We start from the raw sequence: 20,454 nt of genomic DNA, 5'->3' as shown, positions 1-20,454 counted from the left end.
GGAACGAGGAAAAGAGAGTGGCCACGATGAAACGAGAGGAAGAGAGTGTACGTAAGTTTGACTTAAATTAGCCGCCTATAGCGCGAAAGGTTAGTCAATCATAGTCTCGAGACTGGACCGTTCTAGTGACTCATTTATCTCAATTTACACGTATCCTAAGAAAGTGTGTACATTATCTGTCGTATTGATATGCAGATTGGCAATGACGATGACCCATTAATCGCCTATCGGATGATACAGATTGCTCGACCGGCTAAGAATGGAACCACGACGCGGAGAGAAGCTTCGGGAAAGAGAATTAAAAATAATTTGGGTCGGCCATGCGGGGTGGTTCGTCGATACGAAACGAAGGATTTTACGACGATGCTAGTGAAACGTAATATATATTTTTCCGTTGGTGAATGTTCATGAATATTCTTCGGTGATCGCTCTGCTGATTACCATTCGACGAATCTCGCTGGTACCGGCGCCGATCTCGTACAATTTAGCGTCCCTCAAAAATCTTCCAGTAGGATAGTCGTTTATGTAGCCGTTTCCACCTGAGGAAAATTGTACAGATTCAGAGAAACGTTCCGTATGAAATAGAAGAAATGCAACAATTTACCAAGCACTTGGATCGCGTCTAGGGCGGCCTTCGTCGCGCATTCGGCGCCGTAAAGTATCACAGCGGCGCAATCTTTACGGTTCACGTGCCCGGCGTCGCAGGACCTCGCTACGGAGTACAAGTAACTTCTGCAGGCGCTCAGGCTCGTGTACATGTTCGCCATCTTTTCCTAAAACATCGTTATCGTTTTGTAGATACGTCGTAGGATCGTGGTGAACAACGACGCTGTGACAACCGTTACCTGTATGAGCTGGAACTCCGCGAGACGTTTACCAAATTGTTTTCTCTCGTGGGCGTACTCGAACGTTACGTCGCAACACGCCTGAATAATTCTTAACATACGATACGTTAAAACGCGAAATGAATTTCATACAATACATGCAGGTTGTTCGGCCAACCTTGGGAAAAATTTTAACGGGAGATTCTAGAGGCTAGAATAAGACGAAAATCAAGAATACCAATTTGTTGATGGAGGCTTCGTTAAAAAGTTATTAACAATTAAATTCAAAAATTTCATATCGTTCTGAAAAAATTATTTTCGGTTGTGGGGGTCCATTACAATCATTTTTGGTCATTAGACATATACTTGAAATGCTTCCCAGTTTCGAGAAAAAAATTCGAGAAGGTATGCAATTTTTCGACAAAATTAAAAAGTCACAATCATTCTGAAAAAATTATTTTTAGCTGCGGGGGTCGATTATAAGTATTTTTGGTGAATAGACATACCCTTGAAATCCTATCCAGATTCGAGAAAAAAATTCGAGTAGGTACTGAAATTTTTAGCCGAAATAAAAAATTTCAAAACATACTAAAAAAATTATATTCAGTTACTGGGGTCAATTACAATCATTTTTGATCATTAGACATATACTTGAAATCTTACCCAGTTTCTAGAAAAAAATTCGAGTAGGTACTGAAATTTTTAGCCGAAATAAAAAATTTCAAAACATATTAAAAAAATTATATTCATTTACTGGGGTCAATTACAATCATTTTTGGTCATTAGACATACACTTGAAATCCTTCCCGGTTTCGAGAAAAAAATTCAAGAAGGTATGCAATTTTTCGACAAAATTCAAAAATTCCCAATCGTTCTGGAAAAATTATTTTCGTTTGCGGGGGTCCATTACCATCATTTTCGGTCATTACACATACCCCTGAATTCCTGCGCATTTTCGAGAAAAAAATTCAGAACAGACGGAACTTTAAGCGTTAATAACTTTTTAACAAAGCCTCCATCAACAAATTGGTATTATTGATTTTCGTCTTATTTTGGCCCCTAGAATCTCCCATTAAAATTTTTCCCAGGGTTGACCGAACACCCTGTATACCATATACCGGGTAATTTTGAAAGATTCTTACCCCAGTGGAGCACCCGCCAGTATCAATCGTTCCAAGTCTAGACCGCTGAAAAGAACGTATACACCTTTGTCCACTTCTCCGAGCACGTTTTCAGCTGCAACCGACGATAACAATTTTTTAGTTGAGCAAAGTCGCTACAACATATTGCCAGTTACTTGTTTGTTACTTTCGAAATAAGGAAACATCATTGTTAGTTCGAAATTGATTACCAGGTACTTTACAGTCTTCGAAGACAAGCTCGGAGGTGTTGGAACCACGCATTCCCAGTTTATCTAACTTCTGCCCCGTGCTGAACCCCTCGAATTCTCGCTCGACGATAAACGCTGTAATGCCGTGCTGTGGTTTCTCCGCGTTTGGATTCGTCTTCGCATAAACGACGAGGGTGTCGGCGTCGGGACCGTTCGTGATCCAAAATTTGTTACCGTTTAAAACATAGTGATCGCCTTTCTTCTCGGCTCTCAGTTTCATGGAAACTACGTCGGAGCCAGATCCTGTTTCTGACATTGCCAGTGCCCCCATATGTTCCCCGCTACAAAGCTGCATTAAAATTTACCGTTTTTCTTTACGAGTACACTTTCAAAAAACAGTATTTCTTAAATTGTAAAAGAAAAATTTTAATGGGAGATTCTAGAGGCCAAAATGAGTCGAAAATTAAGAATAGTAATTTGTTGATTGAAGCTTCGTTAAAAAGATATCAACGTTTAAAGTTCCGCCTGTGGAACGGCAATCTGCGAGCAGCTGCGCACGCGCGATAGTGGTTCACGCTCAGAAAACTGCAAGGCTGTCGATACGTCAATCAGTAGAGTTTCTCACACTGAGTGAGAACCACTATCGCGTGCAAGCAGCTGTTCGCAGATTGCCGTTCCACAGGCGGAACTTTAAACGTTAATATCTTTTTAACGAAGCTTCAATCAACAAATTGGTATTCTTGATTTTCGTCTCATTTTGGTCTCTAGTATCTCCCATTAAAATTATTCCCAGAGGTGGCCAAACACCCTGCACAGTGTAATAGAAATTACGATTAAAAATCACTTATGTTTATTACATCGCGCCCTTTACCTTCGGCAGATACTTCATTTTCTGTTCCTCTGTGCCGTTTCTGTGAATTTGATTTACGCACAAGTTTGAATGCGCGCCATAATTAATTCCTATAGACGCCGACGCTCTGCTCAATTCTTCTATAATAATAACATGATCCAAGTACGTGCCACCGGTTCCACCATATTCTGGCTTCACCGTTATACCCAGCAGACCTAATTTGCCCAGTTCTTTCCAGAATATCTGAAAACGGATTTTACAATTTCACATTTTTAACGTTCGAAACGATATTTCGTTGATTACTTCGATACCCACTCTGAGATCGTCGAAATTGTTTTTCCTGTCGATCTCGTCAGCTTTTGGGGCAAGCTCTTTTTGCGCGAAATTAAAAACCAATGATCGCAGCTATAAAGAAAACGTCGTTTCATTAATTTCGTTGTTTTACGCCCGAATATATGTATGATTGAAATCAAATTTCAATTTGAAAAATACTGATCAACGATCGATCGTTTTACTACTAGAGTAACATATGTGTGTGTGTAATCGTTGAACTTGACCTTTTTACATGACTGGCTATACATATGTACATGCAATTCTGTTACGATCCTACTAACCTGTTTCTGATCATCATTCAATCCAAATATATTTTCATCTATCTTGTAATATTGCGAGGAACATCTCACACTGAACTTATTATTAAACTTTGAGAAATTCCGAAGAAGTGATCTCGTATATTTGCATATGGGACCCTTCATATTTGTTAAGCTTCGATATACTGAATGATCTCCGGAACCGTATATATATACGAAGTCACGCATGATTAAACGGTAAACATGATAAGGAAACATAGTGTAACCGTGTATACTATACGAACGAATCATTTTATAAATGTATTCTATCGTGCAGCCTCATTGACTTTTCGTTAATATGAATAAATTAATACACTCTTTGTGTCTCATATATATGGATACGTATTCTGATTAAGTTATTTTTAATTATCTAATACGGATGCTTAAGGAATTAAAAACGAGAAACGTTCTAGAGTAATTTAAACATATGCATGCGTTTCAGCTGCAGTTTATGCAACAGCATATGATTCTTTGGTAAACAAAAATAAAAATCCATCGGAAGTTTCGAATGATATTTTTATTCGTTATAAAAGAATTTTCATTTAAGTACATCTAACGTGTGTACATGATGCATTTGTAAAATATTTAATACCGAAAGTAACCTTATTGCCTTACGAAACCAACGGAACGTGTAAGCTAATAAGATTTATTGCGTGTTCGTTGTTTTCTGTATGCGCAATAAACAAATAACGATTCTATTTTTAAACCTTATCGTTGTGTACGTCCTAAAATATCATCCATCATTTTCTTTCTTTACGTTTTTGATTTATCAACGACTTACGCGTGGTTCTCACCAGCGTTTCGCGTTTGTGAGGTTAGGTTAGGATGTTGATGCACGATTGCCGGGTGATAAGGTTAAGGAGAAACGAATAACTTTTCAATCAACTTTATTAGATTTTTTATATCACAATTTTGTATCTATAACGTGTGTAAAAATGGGTGAAATGAAAATGAATGCCTACGATGGCATCAAGACGGAGCAAAAATATAACAAAGTAGTAAAACATATACAGGTTAGAATGATTATGTTTCTTTGTACATTTACACCTTTATTTTAAGATAGCCGATAACGAATTCGTTTGTTTGTAGGATAAATGGAAACTTGTGCCTGCTTTTCTTAAGGGCAAAGGTCTCGTGAAACAACACATTGATTCGTTTAATTACTTCATAAACGTAGAAATAAAAAAGATCGTGAAGGCGAACGAGAAAGTACTTAGCGACGCGGACCCTTTGTTTTATCTAAAGTATGCATCGGGTTTCTCTGTGATATATTTCTGTTATTTATTTCTGTAATGCGTTTTGTACCGCAGATATTTAAACGTACACGTCGGCTTGCCAGATGTCGAGGAAGGTTTCAATGTAACTCGGTCCACTACTCCCCACGAATGTCGTTTGAGAGATTTAAATTATTCCGCCCCGATTACGGTGGACATCGAATACATCAGAGGACATCAGCCGATAATTAGAAATAACTTATTGATCGGAAGGTATAAATCTTGGACGAACGTATATAAAATGTTAATTGTAAATTAAACTAATCGTCGCTTTCCAGAATGCCTATTATGTTAAGAAGTTCGAATTGCGTATTAAATGGTAAATCCCATTTTGAACTGGCAAAGATGAACGAATGTCCGCACGATCCCGGTGGTTATTTCGTGATAAACGGTCAGGAGAAAGTAATTCTTATACAGGAACAAATGCTTAAGAATAGAATCATTTTGGAAGAAGATAGTAAAGGGTACATTGTAGCGTCCTGTAACAGTTCTACTCACGAAAGGAAAACAAAAACTAACATCGTTGGTAGAGCTGGAAGGTATTACATGAGGCATAACATGTTTCAAGACGTAAGCGAATATCTTATACATTATCTATTATAAAATATATTGTCGTACGACTATATATGTATTTTTTTGTCGCAAGGATATTCCCGTGACGATAATATTTAAAGCGATGGGAATTGTGAGCGATCAAGAGATTATGCAATTGATCGGCACGGAAGAAGAATTTATGAAAAAATTTGCACCCAGCTTGGAGGAGTGTCATGTCCTGAATGTTTTTGCTCAAAATCAAGCTTTAAGGTAATACATACACATAAAATCATTTTTATTATCGATATTGGTCATGTATGATGTTTCAGGTTTCTCAGTAATAAAAAGAAACAGAAAAGATATTCGGTAATAAAGGCTAGCATCACGGATGAAATGAGAGACGTGTTAGCGACTAACATTTTATCTCACGTTCCTGTTAGTAATTTGATAGTAATTGTTATTACGATAAAATGTCGGGAAAGTATACTACCATGAGATATTTGCCATTACAGGTTATAGATTTTAATTTCAAAGTGAAAGCAACTTACATCGCTTTGATGATCCGTAAAGTTATGAAAGCACAGTGCGATGGTAAACTTGTAGACGATAGAGATTATTATGGTAACAAACGATTAGAACTGGCAGGTTCCCTATTGTCTTTGATGTTCGAAGATTTGTTTAAAAGATTCAATTGGGAGGTAATTGTGTTTTATTAGGTTTTATCAGTATTTATAATAAAGATTACGATTTACAATACTTTTTTAGTTGAAACAAATAGCTGACAAAAACATACCAAAAATTAAAGCTGCACAATTCGACATTGTAAAGCACATGAGACAGGATCAAATTACCAATGGATTGGCTTTTGCTATATCTTCCGTTAGTAAATAATGCTTTCTTTGATCGAGAATATTAAAAGGATACGTTTATAGAGGCCAGTTTTTCTAACAAAAATTTGCTCTTCGTAGGGTAATTGGACAATCAAACGATTCAAAATGGAACGACATGGCGTTACTCAAGTGTTGTCCAGACTCTCGTATATCTCGGCGCTTGGTATGATGACGCGAGTTAATTCACAGTTTGAGAAAACCAGAAAAGTGTCTGGTCCCCGATCTTTGCAACCGTCGCAATGGGGAATGCTATGCCCTAGCGACACCCCCGAAGGAGAAGTTAGTATCACGCATGAATTTCTCAACAAAAATTTATCAACCCGTACGTGTAAAAATCATTTTTAAACAAACTTCCCACAGGGTTGCGGTTTGGTGAAGAATTTGGCTCTTATGACGCACATTACTACAGAAATTGACGAGGAACCGATCATAAGATTAGCATTCAACTTGGGTGTCGAAAACGTAAACATTCTTGGCGGAGAAGAGATCAATAATAAAAATGTTTACATGGTATTTCTAAATGGTAATATTTTGGGCGTAGTAAAAAATTACCGGAGGCTCGTGTATGTGTTCAGATTGCTGCGTAGAAAAGGTCTTATAAATGGTTTTGTTTCGATATATACGCAACACCAACACAGGTACTTGTGTAAAAGTTATACCTGCACGTTATAACAGTGCAGTTTCTTTAGAATTATCTCACTTGTGTTTAGATGCATTCAAATCAGTTCCGACGGGGGACGGCTGTGCAGGCCATACATTATTGTACAAAATGGAGAGCCTCTTGTGCAAGAAGAACATATAAAATTCCTTGAACAAGGTGTACGATGTTTTGAGGATTTCTTACAAGATGGTTGGTTCGTTAAAAAATAAAAAAAGCTCTAAACTTTATCTATCTATTTAATATCGTTATCTTGATGATAGGCTTGATCGAATACTTGGACGTGAACGAAGAAAATGATAGCACCATCGCGTTCGACGAAACGCACATTCATAATAGAACCACACATTTAGAAATCGAACCCTTCACGTTACTTGGAGTCTGTGCTGGATTGGTACCGTATCCTCATCATAATCAAAGTCCAAGAAACACTTACCAATGCGCTATGGGTAAACAGGCAATGGGGACCATCGCTTATAATCAGCGGAATCGAATCGATACATTGATGTACAATTTGGTGTATCCTCAAGCGCCTATGGTGAAATCTAGAACGATAGAATTGATTAATTTCGATAAATTACCAGCTGGCCAGAACGCAACAGTGGCTGTCATGTCGTACAGCGGTTACGATATCGAAGATGCTCTTATCTTGAATAAAGCTTCGATCGATAGAGGGTTTGGTAGATGTTTGATATATCGAAATGCGAAATGCACGTTGAAAAGGTACGCTAATCAAACGTACGACCGAATAATGGGTCCATTGATAGATTCGACCACGAAGAAATCAGTTTGGAAGCATGATATTATCGATAGCGATGGAATTGCCGCGCCCGGCGAAATGGCGGAGAACAGGAAGGTTCGATTTCGAGGATCCTACGTTTAATAGCAAAGAAATTAGATTTTTTAGGATAAATTTTTTTTTTTTTTTCGTTCGTAGGTAATGGTAAATAAATCATCACCTTCTGCAAATATTGGTCCAGTGAATTCCGGTAATGTGCAAACACAAACCGAGTACAAGGATGTTCCAGTTGTATTTAAGGGTCCCGTTCCTGCGTACGTTGAGAAAGTCATGATCTCCAGCAATGCGGAGGATGCATTTTTGATCAAATTATTATTGAGGCAAACTCGACGACCCGAAATAGGCGACAAGTTTAGTAGTCGACACGGACAGAAGGGCGTAACTGGTAAATATACATATCATAGTAACGGTACTAGAATATTCCGTATATAACGAAGTTCGTGCATGATACGACACGTAGGATTGATCGTGGAACAAGAAGATATGCCGTTCAACGATTACGGTATATGCCCCGACATGATTATGAATCCCCATGGTTTTCCCTCGCGTATGACAGTCGGTAAATTGATAGAATTGCTCGCTGGCAAAGCTGGCGTTGTGAAAGGACAGTTTCATTACGGCACAGGTACGTTTACAATAAACCTTTCTTTCTTAGTAATTGTTTTCTTAGTAAACATATAATTTCGTTTCAGCCTTTGGGGGTTCGAAAGTGGAAGACGTCTGCGAGGAATTGATAAAGCACGGTTACAACTATTTAGGTAAAGACTTCTTTTATTCTGGTATTACGGGGGAACCGTTACAAGCCTATATTTATTCAGGCCCGGTGAGTCAACATTATTTTTGGTTTATCCGCTTAATTTTGTTAATTCGCTTGATTTTGTTAATTCGCTTAACTTTCTTAATAAATATATTTACAAACGTATAGGTTTATTATCAAAAGTTGAAGCACATGGTGCAGGATAAAATGCACGCTCGCGCACGTGGTCCAAGAGCCGTCTTAACGCGTCAGCCAACCGAAGGTCGTGCCAAAGAGGGGGGTTTACGATTAGGTGAAATGGAACGGGACTGTTTGATCGGATACGGTGCCAGCATGATGCTGTTAGAGCGTCTCATGATATCTAGCGATGCGTTCGATGTTGACGTATGCAACAAATGTGGTTTGATGGCGTATAGCGGCTGGTGTCACAGTTGTCGTTCCAGTTCGTGCGTTTCCACGATTTCCATGCCCTACGCCTGCAAGTTACTTTTCCAAGAACTACAATCTATGAACATCGTACCACGTTTGACGTTGAAAAATTATTGCGAATAATTTTGTACACTCTCGATAACTGCTTGAAAAGATACTGCGATTTATACATGTAAATATATTTATATTATCGTAAACATACCAACAGTTTCTGCTTATTTTAAAAGGTATACACAGTTGTAACAAAATCGGAGTTAAAGAGGCACAGCGTGTAGATGCATCTTTGGATTTTCAATGTGATTCTTGCTTTGTATCAAACGTAACTCGATCCTCTTTGCAGGTTGCGACTCCTTATCTTGGCATGCTTATGGAAATTCAAAAAAAAAAGATTATTATTCTCAGGTATTTATGCGTAACAATTTAAATAAATACCTTTGGAATGTTCGTAAGTTTCTAATAGAACGCAATAGAGCGAATTAACAGTCCTTTCGATGGCGGCCTCCATACTGTCTTGCAAGTATGTGTGAGCTAAAAACAGGGCGGCGAAAAGATCCCCGGAACCCGTGAAGCTAGTTGGTATTTTTGGTATGTCGATTTTTATTACTTTATTGTCTGAAATTAAGTTCCTTGTGTTTTGTACAGAAAAATTTTTATGCAGCAGACTCCTCCTCTAATCGTGATGTACAGGATGTTCGACCACACATGGGAAAAATTTTAATGGGGTATTCTGGATCCCAAAATAAGACTATAATCAAGAATACCAATTTGTTGATGGAAACTTCGATAAAAAGTTATTGAATCGTTCTGGAAAAATTATTTTCTGTTGTGGGGATCAATTACAATCATTTTTGGTTATTAGACATACACTTGAAATCCTACCCAGTTTCGAGAAAAAAATTCGAGAAGGTATGCAATTTTTCGATCAAATTCAAAAATTTCAAATCGTTCTGGAAAAATTATTTTCTGTTGCGGGGGTCAATTACAATCATTTTTGGTCATTAGATATATACTTGAAATCCTTCCCGGTTTCGAGAAAAAAATTCGAGAAGGTATGCAATTTTTCGATAAAATTAAAGAATTTCAAATCGTTCTGGAAAAAATATTTTCCATTGCAGGGGCCAATTACAAGCATTTTTGGCGAATACACATATCCCCGAAATCCTACGCAGTTTTGAGAAAAAAATTCGAGAAGGTACGCAATTTTTCGATAAAATTAAAAAATTTCAAATCGGTCTGAAAAAATTATTTTCGATTGCGGGGGTCAATTACAATCATTTTTGATGAATAGACATATCCTCGAAATCCTAACCATTTTCGAGAAAAAAATTCAGTAAGTGGACAAACTTTTTGACAAAATTGAAAACTTTCGAATCGTTCTGGAAAAATTATTTTCTGTTGCGGGGGTCAATTACAATCATTTTTGGTCATTAGACGTATACTTGAAATCCTTCTCGGTTTCGAAAAAAAAATTCGAGAAGGTATGCAATTTTTCGACAAAATTCAAAAATTTCGAATCGTTCTGGAAAAAATATTTTCCATTGCAGGGGTCAATTACAATCATTTTTTATGAATAGACGTACCCCCAAATTCCTGCGCATTTTCGAGAAAAAAATTCATTACGAGCGGAACTTTAAACGTTAATAAATTTTTAACGAAGCCTCCAACAACAAATTGGTATTCTTGATTTTCGTCTTATTTTGGCCTCTAGAGTCTCTCATTACAATTTTTTCCCCAGGTTATAAGAAAGAAAGCGCGATTTCCGATTTTCGACACGTCCTGAAGAACGTGCATCTGTATACACTTATGGTTTTTGTTATTTTATTACCTTTTATCGTACTGAAGATTGCTGTTAATTTGTTATGAATTTCCGTTGACGAGACGGCTACTATTTGAGGACCAGCTTTATGTAATTCTTTTATAGCACTTCGTAGTTCAGGTATTGTACCGACTTTTATACCCGTTAGTAGTCTGAAATAATTACCAGTATAAACGTTGCTGCTTCTAAATTTATATAAGAAAAAAAAAAAAAAAAAAAATAAAAGGTTCAACGTACTCCACTTCAAATTGATTTGGTGTTAAAATGTCTGCCAATGGCACTATTTCTCTTTTATAAATTTCGTTCAGTGCCTCGGGTACATACATTTTTCCATCGTCTCCCATAACAGGATCACACACTTGTTGTTAAAAAAAATTCGTGATTAATATGAAATTGCCAATGTCAATATTTTTTTACGTTTATGTTTATTTACCATATATGAGATCGGGATTTTTGCGTTTCAAGGCGCGAACCACCCCTGCTATTCTCTTCAAAAATGAAGCAGAACCAACATAGCCAGTGAGTAAATGAGTGTAATTGTCTAAATCGTTTTGTGCTAAGCCATCCACCAAGTCCTCTAGAAAATGATCATTAACGTTAAAACGCTTGGAAACAAATCCTTTGAAATGTGTGCATTTTCTGTAATTTTGTAGTCATGGGGAAACTTGATCTTACCTAAATCTTTATCATTTAGTACTTGACCTTTAAAGACCTTGTAGCCAGTATGATTAGAGAGTTGAACAGAATTAATTGCATCTACCTCAAATCCTAATAACTAAAGAAAAAGAATTATCTATTTTTTTTTTCTTCATTATACATTTGAAATTTTATCTATGAAATGTTATCAGTGACGAAACTAAAAGGTATGCGTCATGCAAATTTTACAACGAATAAAGCCAAACGATATCGGCTAATTTCTGGTTAATATTTCTTTTTTTTTTAAATATAAATTGTCTCGCCAAAAATATTTTGTACGAAAATTTTATTTGATGTAATAATTATTGCTCTATAAGCTTTTTGACTACGTTCCTTTAAATATCACTTGATTTTCTTTTCTCTGATGTAATAAAATTAATTAGCTACCCCTTAAAAGTATCCTTCCATAAATTTTAGTATCTGGGCTCCAGAATTGCTAGTTACGCTACTGAATATTATTTACATTTGTATTGATTACAAATTATCGGGCATAAAGGAAGTTTTTAATACGAAATCTATGGTTTTTTGAGGAAATTCAACAAAATCAATTTTTCCGCGTAAGAAAACATTTTAAAATATAAAGCGAACTGTTTTTATTTCAAATCAGCCGTTAAAATATTTATCTTGTTAATGTATTTTGACAATTGAGAACACAGAGAACGAGCAAGTAGAAATCTTCTACGATGATCAGTCTTACACGCGTCACGCGAACGATACTTGTTTATAAATAACTTTTTTTTTGTTTATTTCATTTTTCTATTAATCCGTTTCCCCGATACGGGAACTATACAAAATTGTTTTAAAAGATTTTCTTACATATCGAATAATTTCGAGGACAGTATCGGAGGCTTGAAGTTTTCGTAGGGTAGTTTCACCCCCTACTCCTTATTCCCAACCTCTCCACGAATTTGCAATTTCATATAAATCGTAGACGAATATATTCCTTGTACATTAGACGGTTATTGTATTAATATTTTCATTTGGAAAGAGAATGACGTGTATGATTTTATTTACGTATCGGTCGCAATGATTATTTTACTTTTTCTTTTTTTTTTTTCTATCGTTTAATATCGTAAGAGTCGATGTCTGAAATCATAAGTAAATTCACCATAAATGAGGATGATTGATGAAAACCGTGCGTGCCTCGTGAGCATACGCAATTGGCTTAAGATAAGCGAACCTCGGTCGTGTGAATGTGCATGGAAGGTGTGTACGAATGATTTCTGTCTTACAACGCGGGCGTGTCGATTACCTGCAATGGAAATGTTGCACTTTTATTTCCAACGTAACCGAATACCACGTGACTCTGTATCGAGAGTATTCGCGGTGACTTTTTGGAGCACATGTCGATCGACTGATACACGGTACGCTATGTTAATGTTCCTCGAATCCGGCGCGAACTGTACAATGCACACCATTACGCATCATTATATATAGCGTTGTATAGGTAGTTTCAAAAGTGGATTTGAATTTGTTTCTATCCTACTCGGGAGTCATAGCAGTGCTGTGTTGTTGAACGTCTTATCAGAATTGTTCGCGATAAGCAAGGTTCTCCATGGATCATTTTCATTGCGGTGAAATCGATGTTCGATGGAAACGTAGTTTTATCCACGAAAATCGGAAGACTGCGTTTGAAATGTATTTAGAAGATTATTTATACTACACGATTATTGTTTGGTCTGATACGTTTAATTGTTTATGGAAGGGAAATATTCTTTATGAAGGTCAGTTATACCACAGACGAGGTATACGAGTAGACATTTAACCTTATGAACTTTCGTGGCCCAATCTGACTGCCATACCGACCTGAAAATTCGGAGGCGATTTCAGCGACCTCTTCTCACGGATGGCGGTCAGTTGAGAAACTATTCACTGAATTAGATTCATGGGCAGCCAGTTGCAATTTTCAAACGACTGTAATACTTACAATAGTGAATATATTTCAATGAAACTTTTTTCTGAAGTAGAGCTCATGGGCACCTACAAAAAAGTATTAGACAACTTTTCTATACGGCGTCAAAGAAAATTACTAAAAATCAAAAACGAATTTTTAAGGAATAATCGACAAGGGCGTAGGTGCCTAAATTTCTCGGCGAAATTGAAAAGTTTCGAATCACTCTGGAAAAATTATTTTCGATCGCAGGAGTCAATTGCAATCATTTTTGGTCATTAGACATACACTTGAAATCCTTCCCGGTTTCGAGAAAAAAATTCAGGAAGGTATGCAATTTTTCGACCAAAATTACATACTTTCAAATCGTTCTGGAAAAATTATTTTCGGTTGCGGGGGTCCATTACAATCATTTTCGGTCATTACACATACCCCTGAAATTCTACGTACTTTCGAGAAAAAAATTCTTTACCGAAAATATAACGTGTGGCCAGGAATGTTTGCGTAATTTCATTGTCCGTCTCACTTCCTCTTGTGTTCGTTTGTGTAACCTGTTGGTAATGTTGCGAGTTACATGAAAATGGTAATGGGGCTCTGAAGCCCTAGAAAAGTGGGCCACAAAAATGTATTGGATGCAAGGTCACAGACGAGGTATACGAGTAGACATTTAACCTTATGAACTTTCGTGGCCCAATCTGACTGCCATACCGACCTGAAAATTCGGAGGCGATTTCAGCGACCTCTTCTCACGGATGGCGGTCAGTTGAGAAACTATTCACTGAATTAGATTCATGGGCAGACAGCTGCAATTTTCAAACGACTGTAATACTTACAATAGTGAATATATCTAAATGAAACTTTTTTCTGAAGTACAGCTCATCGGCACCTACAAAAAAGTATTAGACAACTTTTCTATACGGCGTCAAAGAAAATTACTAAAAATCAAAAACAAATTTTTAAGGAATAATCGACAAGGGTGTAGGTGCCTAAATTTCTCGGCGAAATTGAAAAGTTTCGAATCACTCTGGAAAAATTATTTTCGATCGCAGGAGTCAATTGCAATCATTTTTGGTCATTAGACATACACTTGAAATCCTTCCCGGTTTCGAGAAAAAAATTCAGGAAGGTATGCAATTTTTCGACCAAAATTACATACTTTCAAATCGTTCTGGAAAAATTATTTTCGGTTGCGGGGGTCCATTACAATCATTTTCGGTCATTAGACATACACTTGAAATCCTTCCCGGTTTCGAGAAAAAAATTCGAGAAGGTATGCAATTTTTCGATAAAATTAAAAAATTTCAAATCGTTCTGGAAAAATTATTTTCCATTGCAGGGGTCAATTACAAGCATTTTTGGTGAATACACATATCCCCGAAATCCTACGCAGTTTTGAGAAAAAAATTCGAGTAGTTGCTGAAATTTTTCGGTGAAATTACATACTTTCAAATCGTTCTGGAAAAATTATTTTCGGTTGCGGGGGTCCATTACAATCTAACGTGTGGCCAGGAATGTTTGCGTAATTTCATTGTCCGTCTCACTTCCTCTTGTGTTCGTTTGTGTAACCTGTTGGTAATGTTGCGAGTTACATGAAAATGGTAATGGGGGCTCTAGAGCCCGCGAAAAATGAGCTGAAAAAATACATTGGGTGAAAGGTCTACTCTTATACTTCGTCTGTGGTTATACCGTACATCGAGTTGTTCGCATGGATGATATCGAAATGGAAGATACGGCGTACCGATCGAGTAGCTCTCGTAAAATTATGGAGGAAATTTGGCGGCGCGTCTACGTTCGTATTGCATACCTCGTGATTTGTTTGTGCAGCCAGAAAAAGTATGGCGACGTGGGAAGGCGAGAGATTCCAAGAGATCGAGAATGCCGACGATATCGAGGGGAATTTTGATAACATTCTTGTGACACACGATCTTCAGGATTGCCTCGATGATAGCTTAGACTTGACCAATTTTGGTATAGCTTACGAACAGAGTGCCGTGTTCGATTATGAAAAGTATTCCGATGACGATACTCCTATCGACGAAAGGCTACCTAATGACAACACTACGGGGTAAGATTACTTGAATTTTATTTTTCTTCCTACGAAACGAACGTCTTTCTTGACAATCGTTTCGCTAAGAACGAAAACAAAACAAGGGAGCGAACAAAAGTGATTTGTAACCTATTCATTTACACGGCAAGCGGTATTTTGTATCCCGTCCTTATAAGGATATAACGTATTTTGAAATTAGACCCTTACTTTTATTTATTACTTTCATTTATTCAATGTCGGATGAATGTTTCTTTGATATTTACCATTAAGTATACATCATCGAATAGGAATTATTTAATATACGTGTAGTTGTATTTTCTTTCAATTTTTATAAAATGTAAACTGTAGATTTAATACTGGTTACACTGTGTCCATAAATATAGTTTATCGTTAAAGTTAAAAAATCAATTTTTAAACGTACGATGTTGATTTATTTACGAGAGAACATTATTAATTGTTAGATATGGACTATCCGTGCGTATATAAATGCAATATTACTATGTTATAAATTTAGCTTAGGAGTAGTCGCAAGTAACAATGCATTCGACTAAGTGTTACTCATGCTTGGTGAATATATATTTTGTTGGTAAAATTAGTCCGCGTTACGTATGTCAAAATTATTTCCACGAACGAGTTTATAGATGTATATCGCTAAATAACGTTTCTACTTTCTTACAGGTCGATACATCATACCATTAGTCCACACGAGATTTATATGGGAATCCATTCCGATCAGGATGATATTTTACCGAGCGAATTGTTGTACACAACCATCAAAATTGAAAGCACAGTTTCAGACACCAGTCAAAAACACATCGGTCGTTATACCTGCGAATACGAGGGATGTAATAGAACTTACAGTACAGTTGGAAATTTGCGCACTCACATGAAAGCCCATAAAGGTAACATTTTTAAATAATTGTTAACTCGAAGAAGTTAAAAATATTTTTATTACGAGAATGAATGACTATGAAAAATGTTACTAATACCTCGAATATCGTGTACTTTTAAATAACGTATCTATTATAATTATAATTAGAGATTATTTTCGTTAACAATCGTTATTTCGTGTATACAATATTAAATAATATATGGATTGCTTGTTGCGCTTACATAACTATCGTAACACATACTAATTTGTATATGTCCTTTTCGTGCTTTCTCAGATTGAAGGATATAAGGTAGGTGCGAGAAATGTCATCGTTATTAATATTAGTTTTCGTGCTCTAAACAAATCTGTATGTACGGTGTGTGTTTGCGCTTTAGAAAAAAGTTCTCTTACGTATAGTCTTATTTATTATGAAGTCGTCACTGCTGGTATAAAGGGATCGCTTCGACCTGCATGGCTTTCAGATACCGCAAGCAATAGGTAGCCCAGCAAACTTTTTATGCGGAGGGAATTCTAAAAACTTTCAGGCGAGTATCGGTTTAAATGCGCAGAACCAAATTGTGGCAAGGCCTTTCTCACGTCGTACAGCCTAAAGATTCATGTTAGGGTACACACGAAAGTAAAACCGTTTGAGTGCAATCACAAAGGCTGCGAGAAAGCATTCAATACCCTTTACAGACTGAGAGCTCACCAAAGACTACACAGTGGCAATACATTTAACTGCGAAGAGACTGGATGCGTTAAATTCTTCACTACTTTAAGCGATCTCAAGAAACATATTCGTACTCATACTCAAGAAAGACCGTACAAGTATGTTTTTTTTTTTTTATATATTTTTAATTATTAATTAAACACTCGATTTTTCGCTTAATTTTGCCTGCATATTGTATTTTTAATATACATATATTTCAAGAAGATTAAAGTAATTTGAAACTTATCGAATTCTTGATTTGCAATCGATACAGGTTGGATGTTAATGTGTTAGACACATTACCATATTTTTATATTATATCACAATGTGATGTTATGTACATTGCGTACGACGTGTACGCGGAATAACAAGCTATTTTTTCAGGTGTCGAGAAAAAGGTTGTGGTAAAGCTTTCACGGCATCGCATCATTTGAAAACGCATAAGAGGACGCATACGGGTGAACGACCTTATGTGTGTACTTATGAAAATTGTAAACGATCCTTTACCACGCCTCACAGTCTGAAGAGTCACTTGAAAACTCACAAGAGAACGATTAATAACGATGAAACAGTATGTGTCGTAGTCGTTAAAAAGAAAACCTTTACGTACGGTTGAATGTATGCATGATGTTACGTTATTTTGTCACAGAAACAGGAAGGGAATCAAGACGATAGCGGAAACCAAAGAAACAGTGATTTATTAAAGTCGAAAATCGATGTCGTTGAAATAACTCCTAAGAACAGAAACGTGCCATCTTATGCTATTATACCATTATCTAGTAGTAGGAAAAATAACAAAAGTGTAACTTACCTATCCACGGAAAATGTAAACGATCAGCCAGCTCCCGCAAACGGTATGTTGGATATCTTAAGTCGGAACAGTCTCGATAAAGAGCTCGACTATAATATCAACGCCAAAAGCACGGAAGACTCGGACGAAACTGTTAAAGTGACGCTCCTCGCGTCGGAAAATATCATTCTAAATAACTTTAACGAGCACACGATCGATAATTTTAACAACGATAAAAGTTACGATAAATTTAAAATATTCGACGAAGTAAACGATTTGAATTTGCAAGATCGGAACGAAGAATATACGTCTGATCCTGCAACGGAAACGCAGGATAGCAAAGCGAATGCAATGAAATCGAACTCGATAAATTTGGAGCAGAAAATTATACAGGATGGCTTGCAGAACACGATCGCTCACATATCGGGGGGAACGGATTTTACAAGCGACGTGCAGCGATATAAGAATCGTGTATCCATGACCGAGGAGACGTACAATAACGAATCAAACGTGGACGTAGATAACAATAATGGAACTTTGTACAGCAAGGATTCAATTACTAGTCATCCGTCAGAAATAATTAGTTCCTCGAGCGAGACGCAGCTTTTTGATAGCGAGATAGAAAATATATCATTCGTTAATGGCGCCTTGCGAACCGGATCACTCAACGAAGTTGAACAGTCGTTGAATACCAGCGTTGTTGCGACTGCACAGTCGGAAGCTATCGAATTAGCTGTAGCGTCCGAAGAGGAAATACCTTCCCCTTGGATAGATGTAATCGCGCTGGCGACGCCCTCTGCTCTGAGAAGACAGTCGTGGTCGGAACTAAATGCTTTCCCAACAGCTGTTCATTCGCTGGTCGATCTGGTCGAGCCAGAACCATACCCGTTGCAACTGGAGAACCAATTGGAATCGTTGCAACACTTGGACAACGTTGATTTAGTAGACGCGGAGAGCATCACCGCGAGCACGGAAACCACGCATTGTCGAGAGAATGTTAACGACAGGCAAAAAGATGACAGGACAAGGGTAAAAAAAAGCAGGAACGTTTTGCAAGAGATCACCGCCGACGCGGACATATGCAAATGCATTGATTGCAAATGCTATTACTTGCAGAATTGTCAAAATTGCTTGAACAGTCCGCCGACGGAATTCAACGAGAAAGACGTATTACCGAAAGTGGTGAACGATTTCGTGTCCTCTTTGCAAACCGACTGTCTATGCGACAACGAGCTCGGCGGTTGTGGCTCCTGTTGCGTGGTCATCTGTCTGAAAACGTTGCAGCAATTTCAAGAAGTGTTCAGTCGTAATTGTTGCAAAAGTTCCAACAATGTAACGTGCGTAGGGAAAAACTGATCCCGTCGTCGACGAGACGTAATTTAACAAAAAAAAAAAAGAAAACCAATGAAACAAACGTTTTATTATGCAACTAGTCATGCCAGAAGAAACATATTTTTGCATAAATCTTTAGTAAGGATTTGTTATTTATCGTGATCTATAGAGTAGCTTGCTTAGCTTTAAACGCGATTTTTTTTTTTCACGTGGATGTTAATTTTAAAAAAAGAAAATGTTACCTAGGACAAATTGAGAGTATTGGGACTGTATGTACATACCTGTACTATATTTCAAGAGACTTTATTACGTAGATGCTATATATACATATACTTCGTCCAGCAAGGAGAAAAAATTATAACAGGGAACACCGCGTGACTTGCGATTGGATCGAAATGGCGGGATGCTGTTCCCTCAACTAATTATCTATGATAATTAAAGTTCTGAGCGAGTAGAGTCTATGAGCGAACATTTTTAAAGATATAAAATAAATTGATGTACATAAAAAATTAAAATAACGACCTTTGCAATATATTTTCGGGCAAAAAACATAATGGACCGACGAGCTCCAGTCGCAAGTCATTTGGTTTTATTCACAGACTACTTTTCGCTGAACGAAGTGTATATGTTATACATTTTATTGCGTGCCAATATATTTGTAGATTTTTTACTTAAAAACTTTTACGTATATACAATATTGCTGTTGCATAGTTCGTAGAAAGGAAAGCTCTATTGTTTTAACGTATCGAACGGCAATAAAATATCGATATTTTAGAGAAATATTTATGATACAGGAAGGTACACGAAATATATGTACAAATATCATGTAAGTACATATCATCTTTTTATACATAGTGATGGTTGTAAAAAACATTTTAAGTCATTAAATTTTAGGAAAGAATGATATTCATCGACTCGCGTGGTATTTATTTAAACAGAAGAAAAAAGAAACCATCGATTATGTGTAATGTACTAAATACTATAGATAGTAGTCGAGATAAAATATTTATTGTTTAGTAATTGTTTTCTAATGCACAATACTTAGAGAAGATATAACGCGCCAAATAAACGCTTAAAGGTATTTCACCTCAGATTGTAATACAAAAGAAATCGTGTAAACGATGTTAAAAATTAAGTTATGCTCGCTGTAAAAAGTATACGAAATTCAATGAGAAGCAAATCGGTACGATAGAATGAAACTGGTTTTATAATTTTGGTGTGAAATTCTTTGCGGCTGTTAATAAATACTTGTTGAATGCAACAAAATCAATGTACCTAAATAGTTTTTAGAAGAGAAAGTTTATCGTGTTATGATTAAGTAACATTTG

The 20,454-nt window shown here is 36.7% G+C and overlaps 4 protein-coding genes across 8 annotated transcripts; 2 read left to right on the top strand and 2 right to left on the bottom strand.

The window, feature by feature from the left end:
* LOC122398476 (DNA-directed RNA polymerase III subunit RPC2) lies at positions 1 to 9,232 on the top strand. Of its 2 annotated transcripts, none has more exons than XM_043398368.1 (16): positions 1 to 51; positions 4,723 to 4,877; positions 4,973 to 5,120; positions 5,186 to 5,477; positions 5,554 to 5,711; positions 5,771 to 5,876; positions 5,954 to 6,139; positions 6,207 to 6,320; positions 6,410 to 6,610; positions 6,692 to 6,969; positions 7,042 to 7,181; positions 7,253 to 7,845; positions 7,927 to 8,173; positions 8,249 to 8,413; positions 8,481 to 8,611; positions 8,714 to 9,232. In XM_043398368.1, the coding sequence occupies exons 4-16, from the start codon at positions 5,187 to 5,189 to the stop codon at positions 9,095 to 9,097; spliced, it is 2,994 nt and encodes a 997-aa protein (XP_043254303.1). In that variant the 5' UTR covers positions 1 to 51; positions 4,723 to 4,877; positions 4,973 to 5,120; position 5,186; the 3' UTR covers positions 9,098 to 9,232. The 2 variants fall into 2 exon arrangements, with proteins under 2 accessions (XP_043254303.1, XP_043254294.1); XM_043398359.1 differs by lacking the exon at positions 1 to 51 and adding an exon at positions 4,136 to 4,646 and having other exon boundaries at positions 4,944 to 5,120.
* On the bottom strand, positions 117 to 3,796 carry LOC122398514 (isovaleryl-CoA dehydrogenase, mitochondrial). Its single transcript, XM_043398452.1, has 8 exons — positions 3,619 to 3,796; positions 3,320 to 3,409; positions 3,026 to 3,247; positions 2,176 to 2,503; positions 1,967 to 2,060; positions 846 to 936; positions 605 to 773; positions 117 to 539 (listed from the first exon to the last, which is right to left on the bottom strand). The coding sequence occupies exons 1-8, from the start codon at positions 3,757 to 3,759 to the stop codon at positions 406 to 408; spliced, it is 1,269 nt and encodes a 422-aa protein (XP_043254387.1). The 5' UTR covers positions 3,760 to 3,796; the 3' UTR covers positions 117 to 405.
* On the bottom strand, positions 8,896 to 12,874 carry LOC122398558 (pyridoxal kinase). 4 transcript variants are annotated; one of them, XR_006259195.1, is made up of 8 exons: positions 12,739 to 12,874; positions 11,466 to 11,565; positions 11,224 to 11,367; positions 11,028 to 11,148; positions 10,800 to 10,942; positions 9,407 to 9,586; positions 9,177 to 9,338; positions 8,896 to 9,021 (listed from the first exon to the last, which is right to left on the bottom strand). XR_006259195.1 is itself a non-coding variant. In XM_043398556.1 (7 exons), the coding sequence occupies exons 1-7, from the start codon at positions 12,829 to 12,831 to the stop codon at positions 9,229 to 9,231; spliced, it is 891 nt and encodes a 296-aa protein (XP_043254491.1). In that variant the 5' UTR covers positions 12,832 to 12,874; the 3' UTR covers positions 9,115 to 9,228. The 4 variants fall into 4 exon arrangements, 1 of the variants encoding a protein (XP_043254491.1); XR_006259197.1 differs by having other exon boundaries at positions 8,912 to 9,050; XR_006259199.1 differs by having other exon boundaries at positions 8,977 to 9,116.
* A 2,323-nt stretch (positions 12,875 to 15,197) lies between these two features.
* Positions 15,198 to 20,383, top strand: LOC122398509. Its single transcript, XM_043398438.1, is given in 6 exon segments — positions 15,198 to 15,442; positions 16,103 to 16,326; positions 16,841 to 17,123; positions 17,389 to 17,575; positions 17,654 to 19,133; positions 19,136 to 20,383. Coding segments are annotated over 6 exon segments (2,496 nt in total). The 5' UTR covers positions 15,198 to 15,212; the 3' UTR covers positions 19,228 to 20,383.
* Positions 20,384 to 20,454: the final 71 nt, after the last annotated feature.

Source organism: Colletes gigas, unplaced genomic scaffold (genome assembly GCF_013123115.1).
Source record: "Colletes gigas isolate AHSC1104 unplaced genomic scaffold, ASM1312311v1 Colletes_gigas_Sc00002, whole genome shotgun sequence".
Classification (NCBI taxonomy): domain Eukaryota; kingdom Metazoa; phylum Arthropoda; class Insecta; order Hymenoptera; family Colletidae; genus Colletes; species Colletes gigas.
Note: the sequence above shows the minus strand (reverse complement) of the source record. Positions and strands in the feature narration are given on the sequence as shown.

What these genes read in the sequence shown, in the direction of transcription:
- LOC122398514 (XM_043398452.1), bottom strand. Translation starts at nt 3,759, where the DNA reads ATGAAGGGTCCCATATGCAAATATACGAGATCACTTCTTCGGAATTTC. An exon ending in CTGGCGGGTGCTCCACTGGG is followed by an intron (nt 937 to 1,966) that starts GTAAGAATCTTT and finishes TCGTATGTTAAG; the next exon opens with AATTATTCAGGCGTGTTGCG. An exon ending in CGGAGTTCCAGCTCATACAG is followed by an intron (nt 774 to 845) that starts GTAACGGTTGTC and finishes ACGATGTTTTAG; the next exon opens with GAAAAGATGGCGAACATGTA.
- LOC122398476 (XM_043398359.1), top strand. Translation starts at nt 4,569, where the DNA reads ATGGGTGAAATGAAAATGAATGCCTACGATGGCATCAAGACGGAGCAA. An exon ending in TTAAAAGATTCAATTGGGAG is followed by an intron (nt 6,140 to 6,206) that starts GTAATTGTGTTT and finishes ATACTTTTTTAG; the next exon opens with TTGAAACAAATAGCTGACAA. An exon ending in CCTATATTTATTCAGGCCCG is followed by an intron (nt 8,612 to 8,713) that starts GTGAGTCAACAT and finishes ACAAACGTATAG; the next exon opens with GTTTATTATCAAAAGTTGAA.
- LOC122398558 (XM_043398556.1), bottom strand. Translation starts at nt 12,831, where the DNA reads ATGTGCTCCAAAAAGTCACCGCGAATACTCTCGATACAGAGTCACGTG. An exon ending in GTGCAACATTTCCATTGCAG is followed by an intron (nt 11,566 to 12,738) that starts GTAATCGACACG and finishes CTTTTTCTTTAG; the next exon opens with TTATTAGGATTTGAGGTAGA. An exon ending in ACTAAATGATAAAGATTTAG is followed by an intron (nt 11,368 to 11,465) that starts GTAAGATCAAGT and finishes ATCATTTTCTAG; the next exon opens with AGGACTTGGTGGATGGCTTA.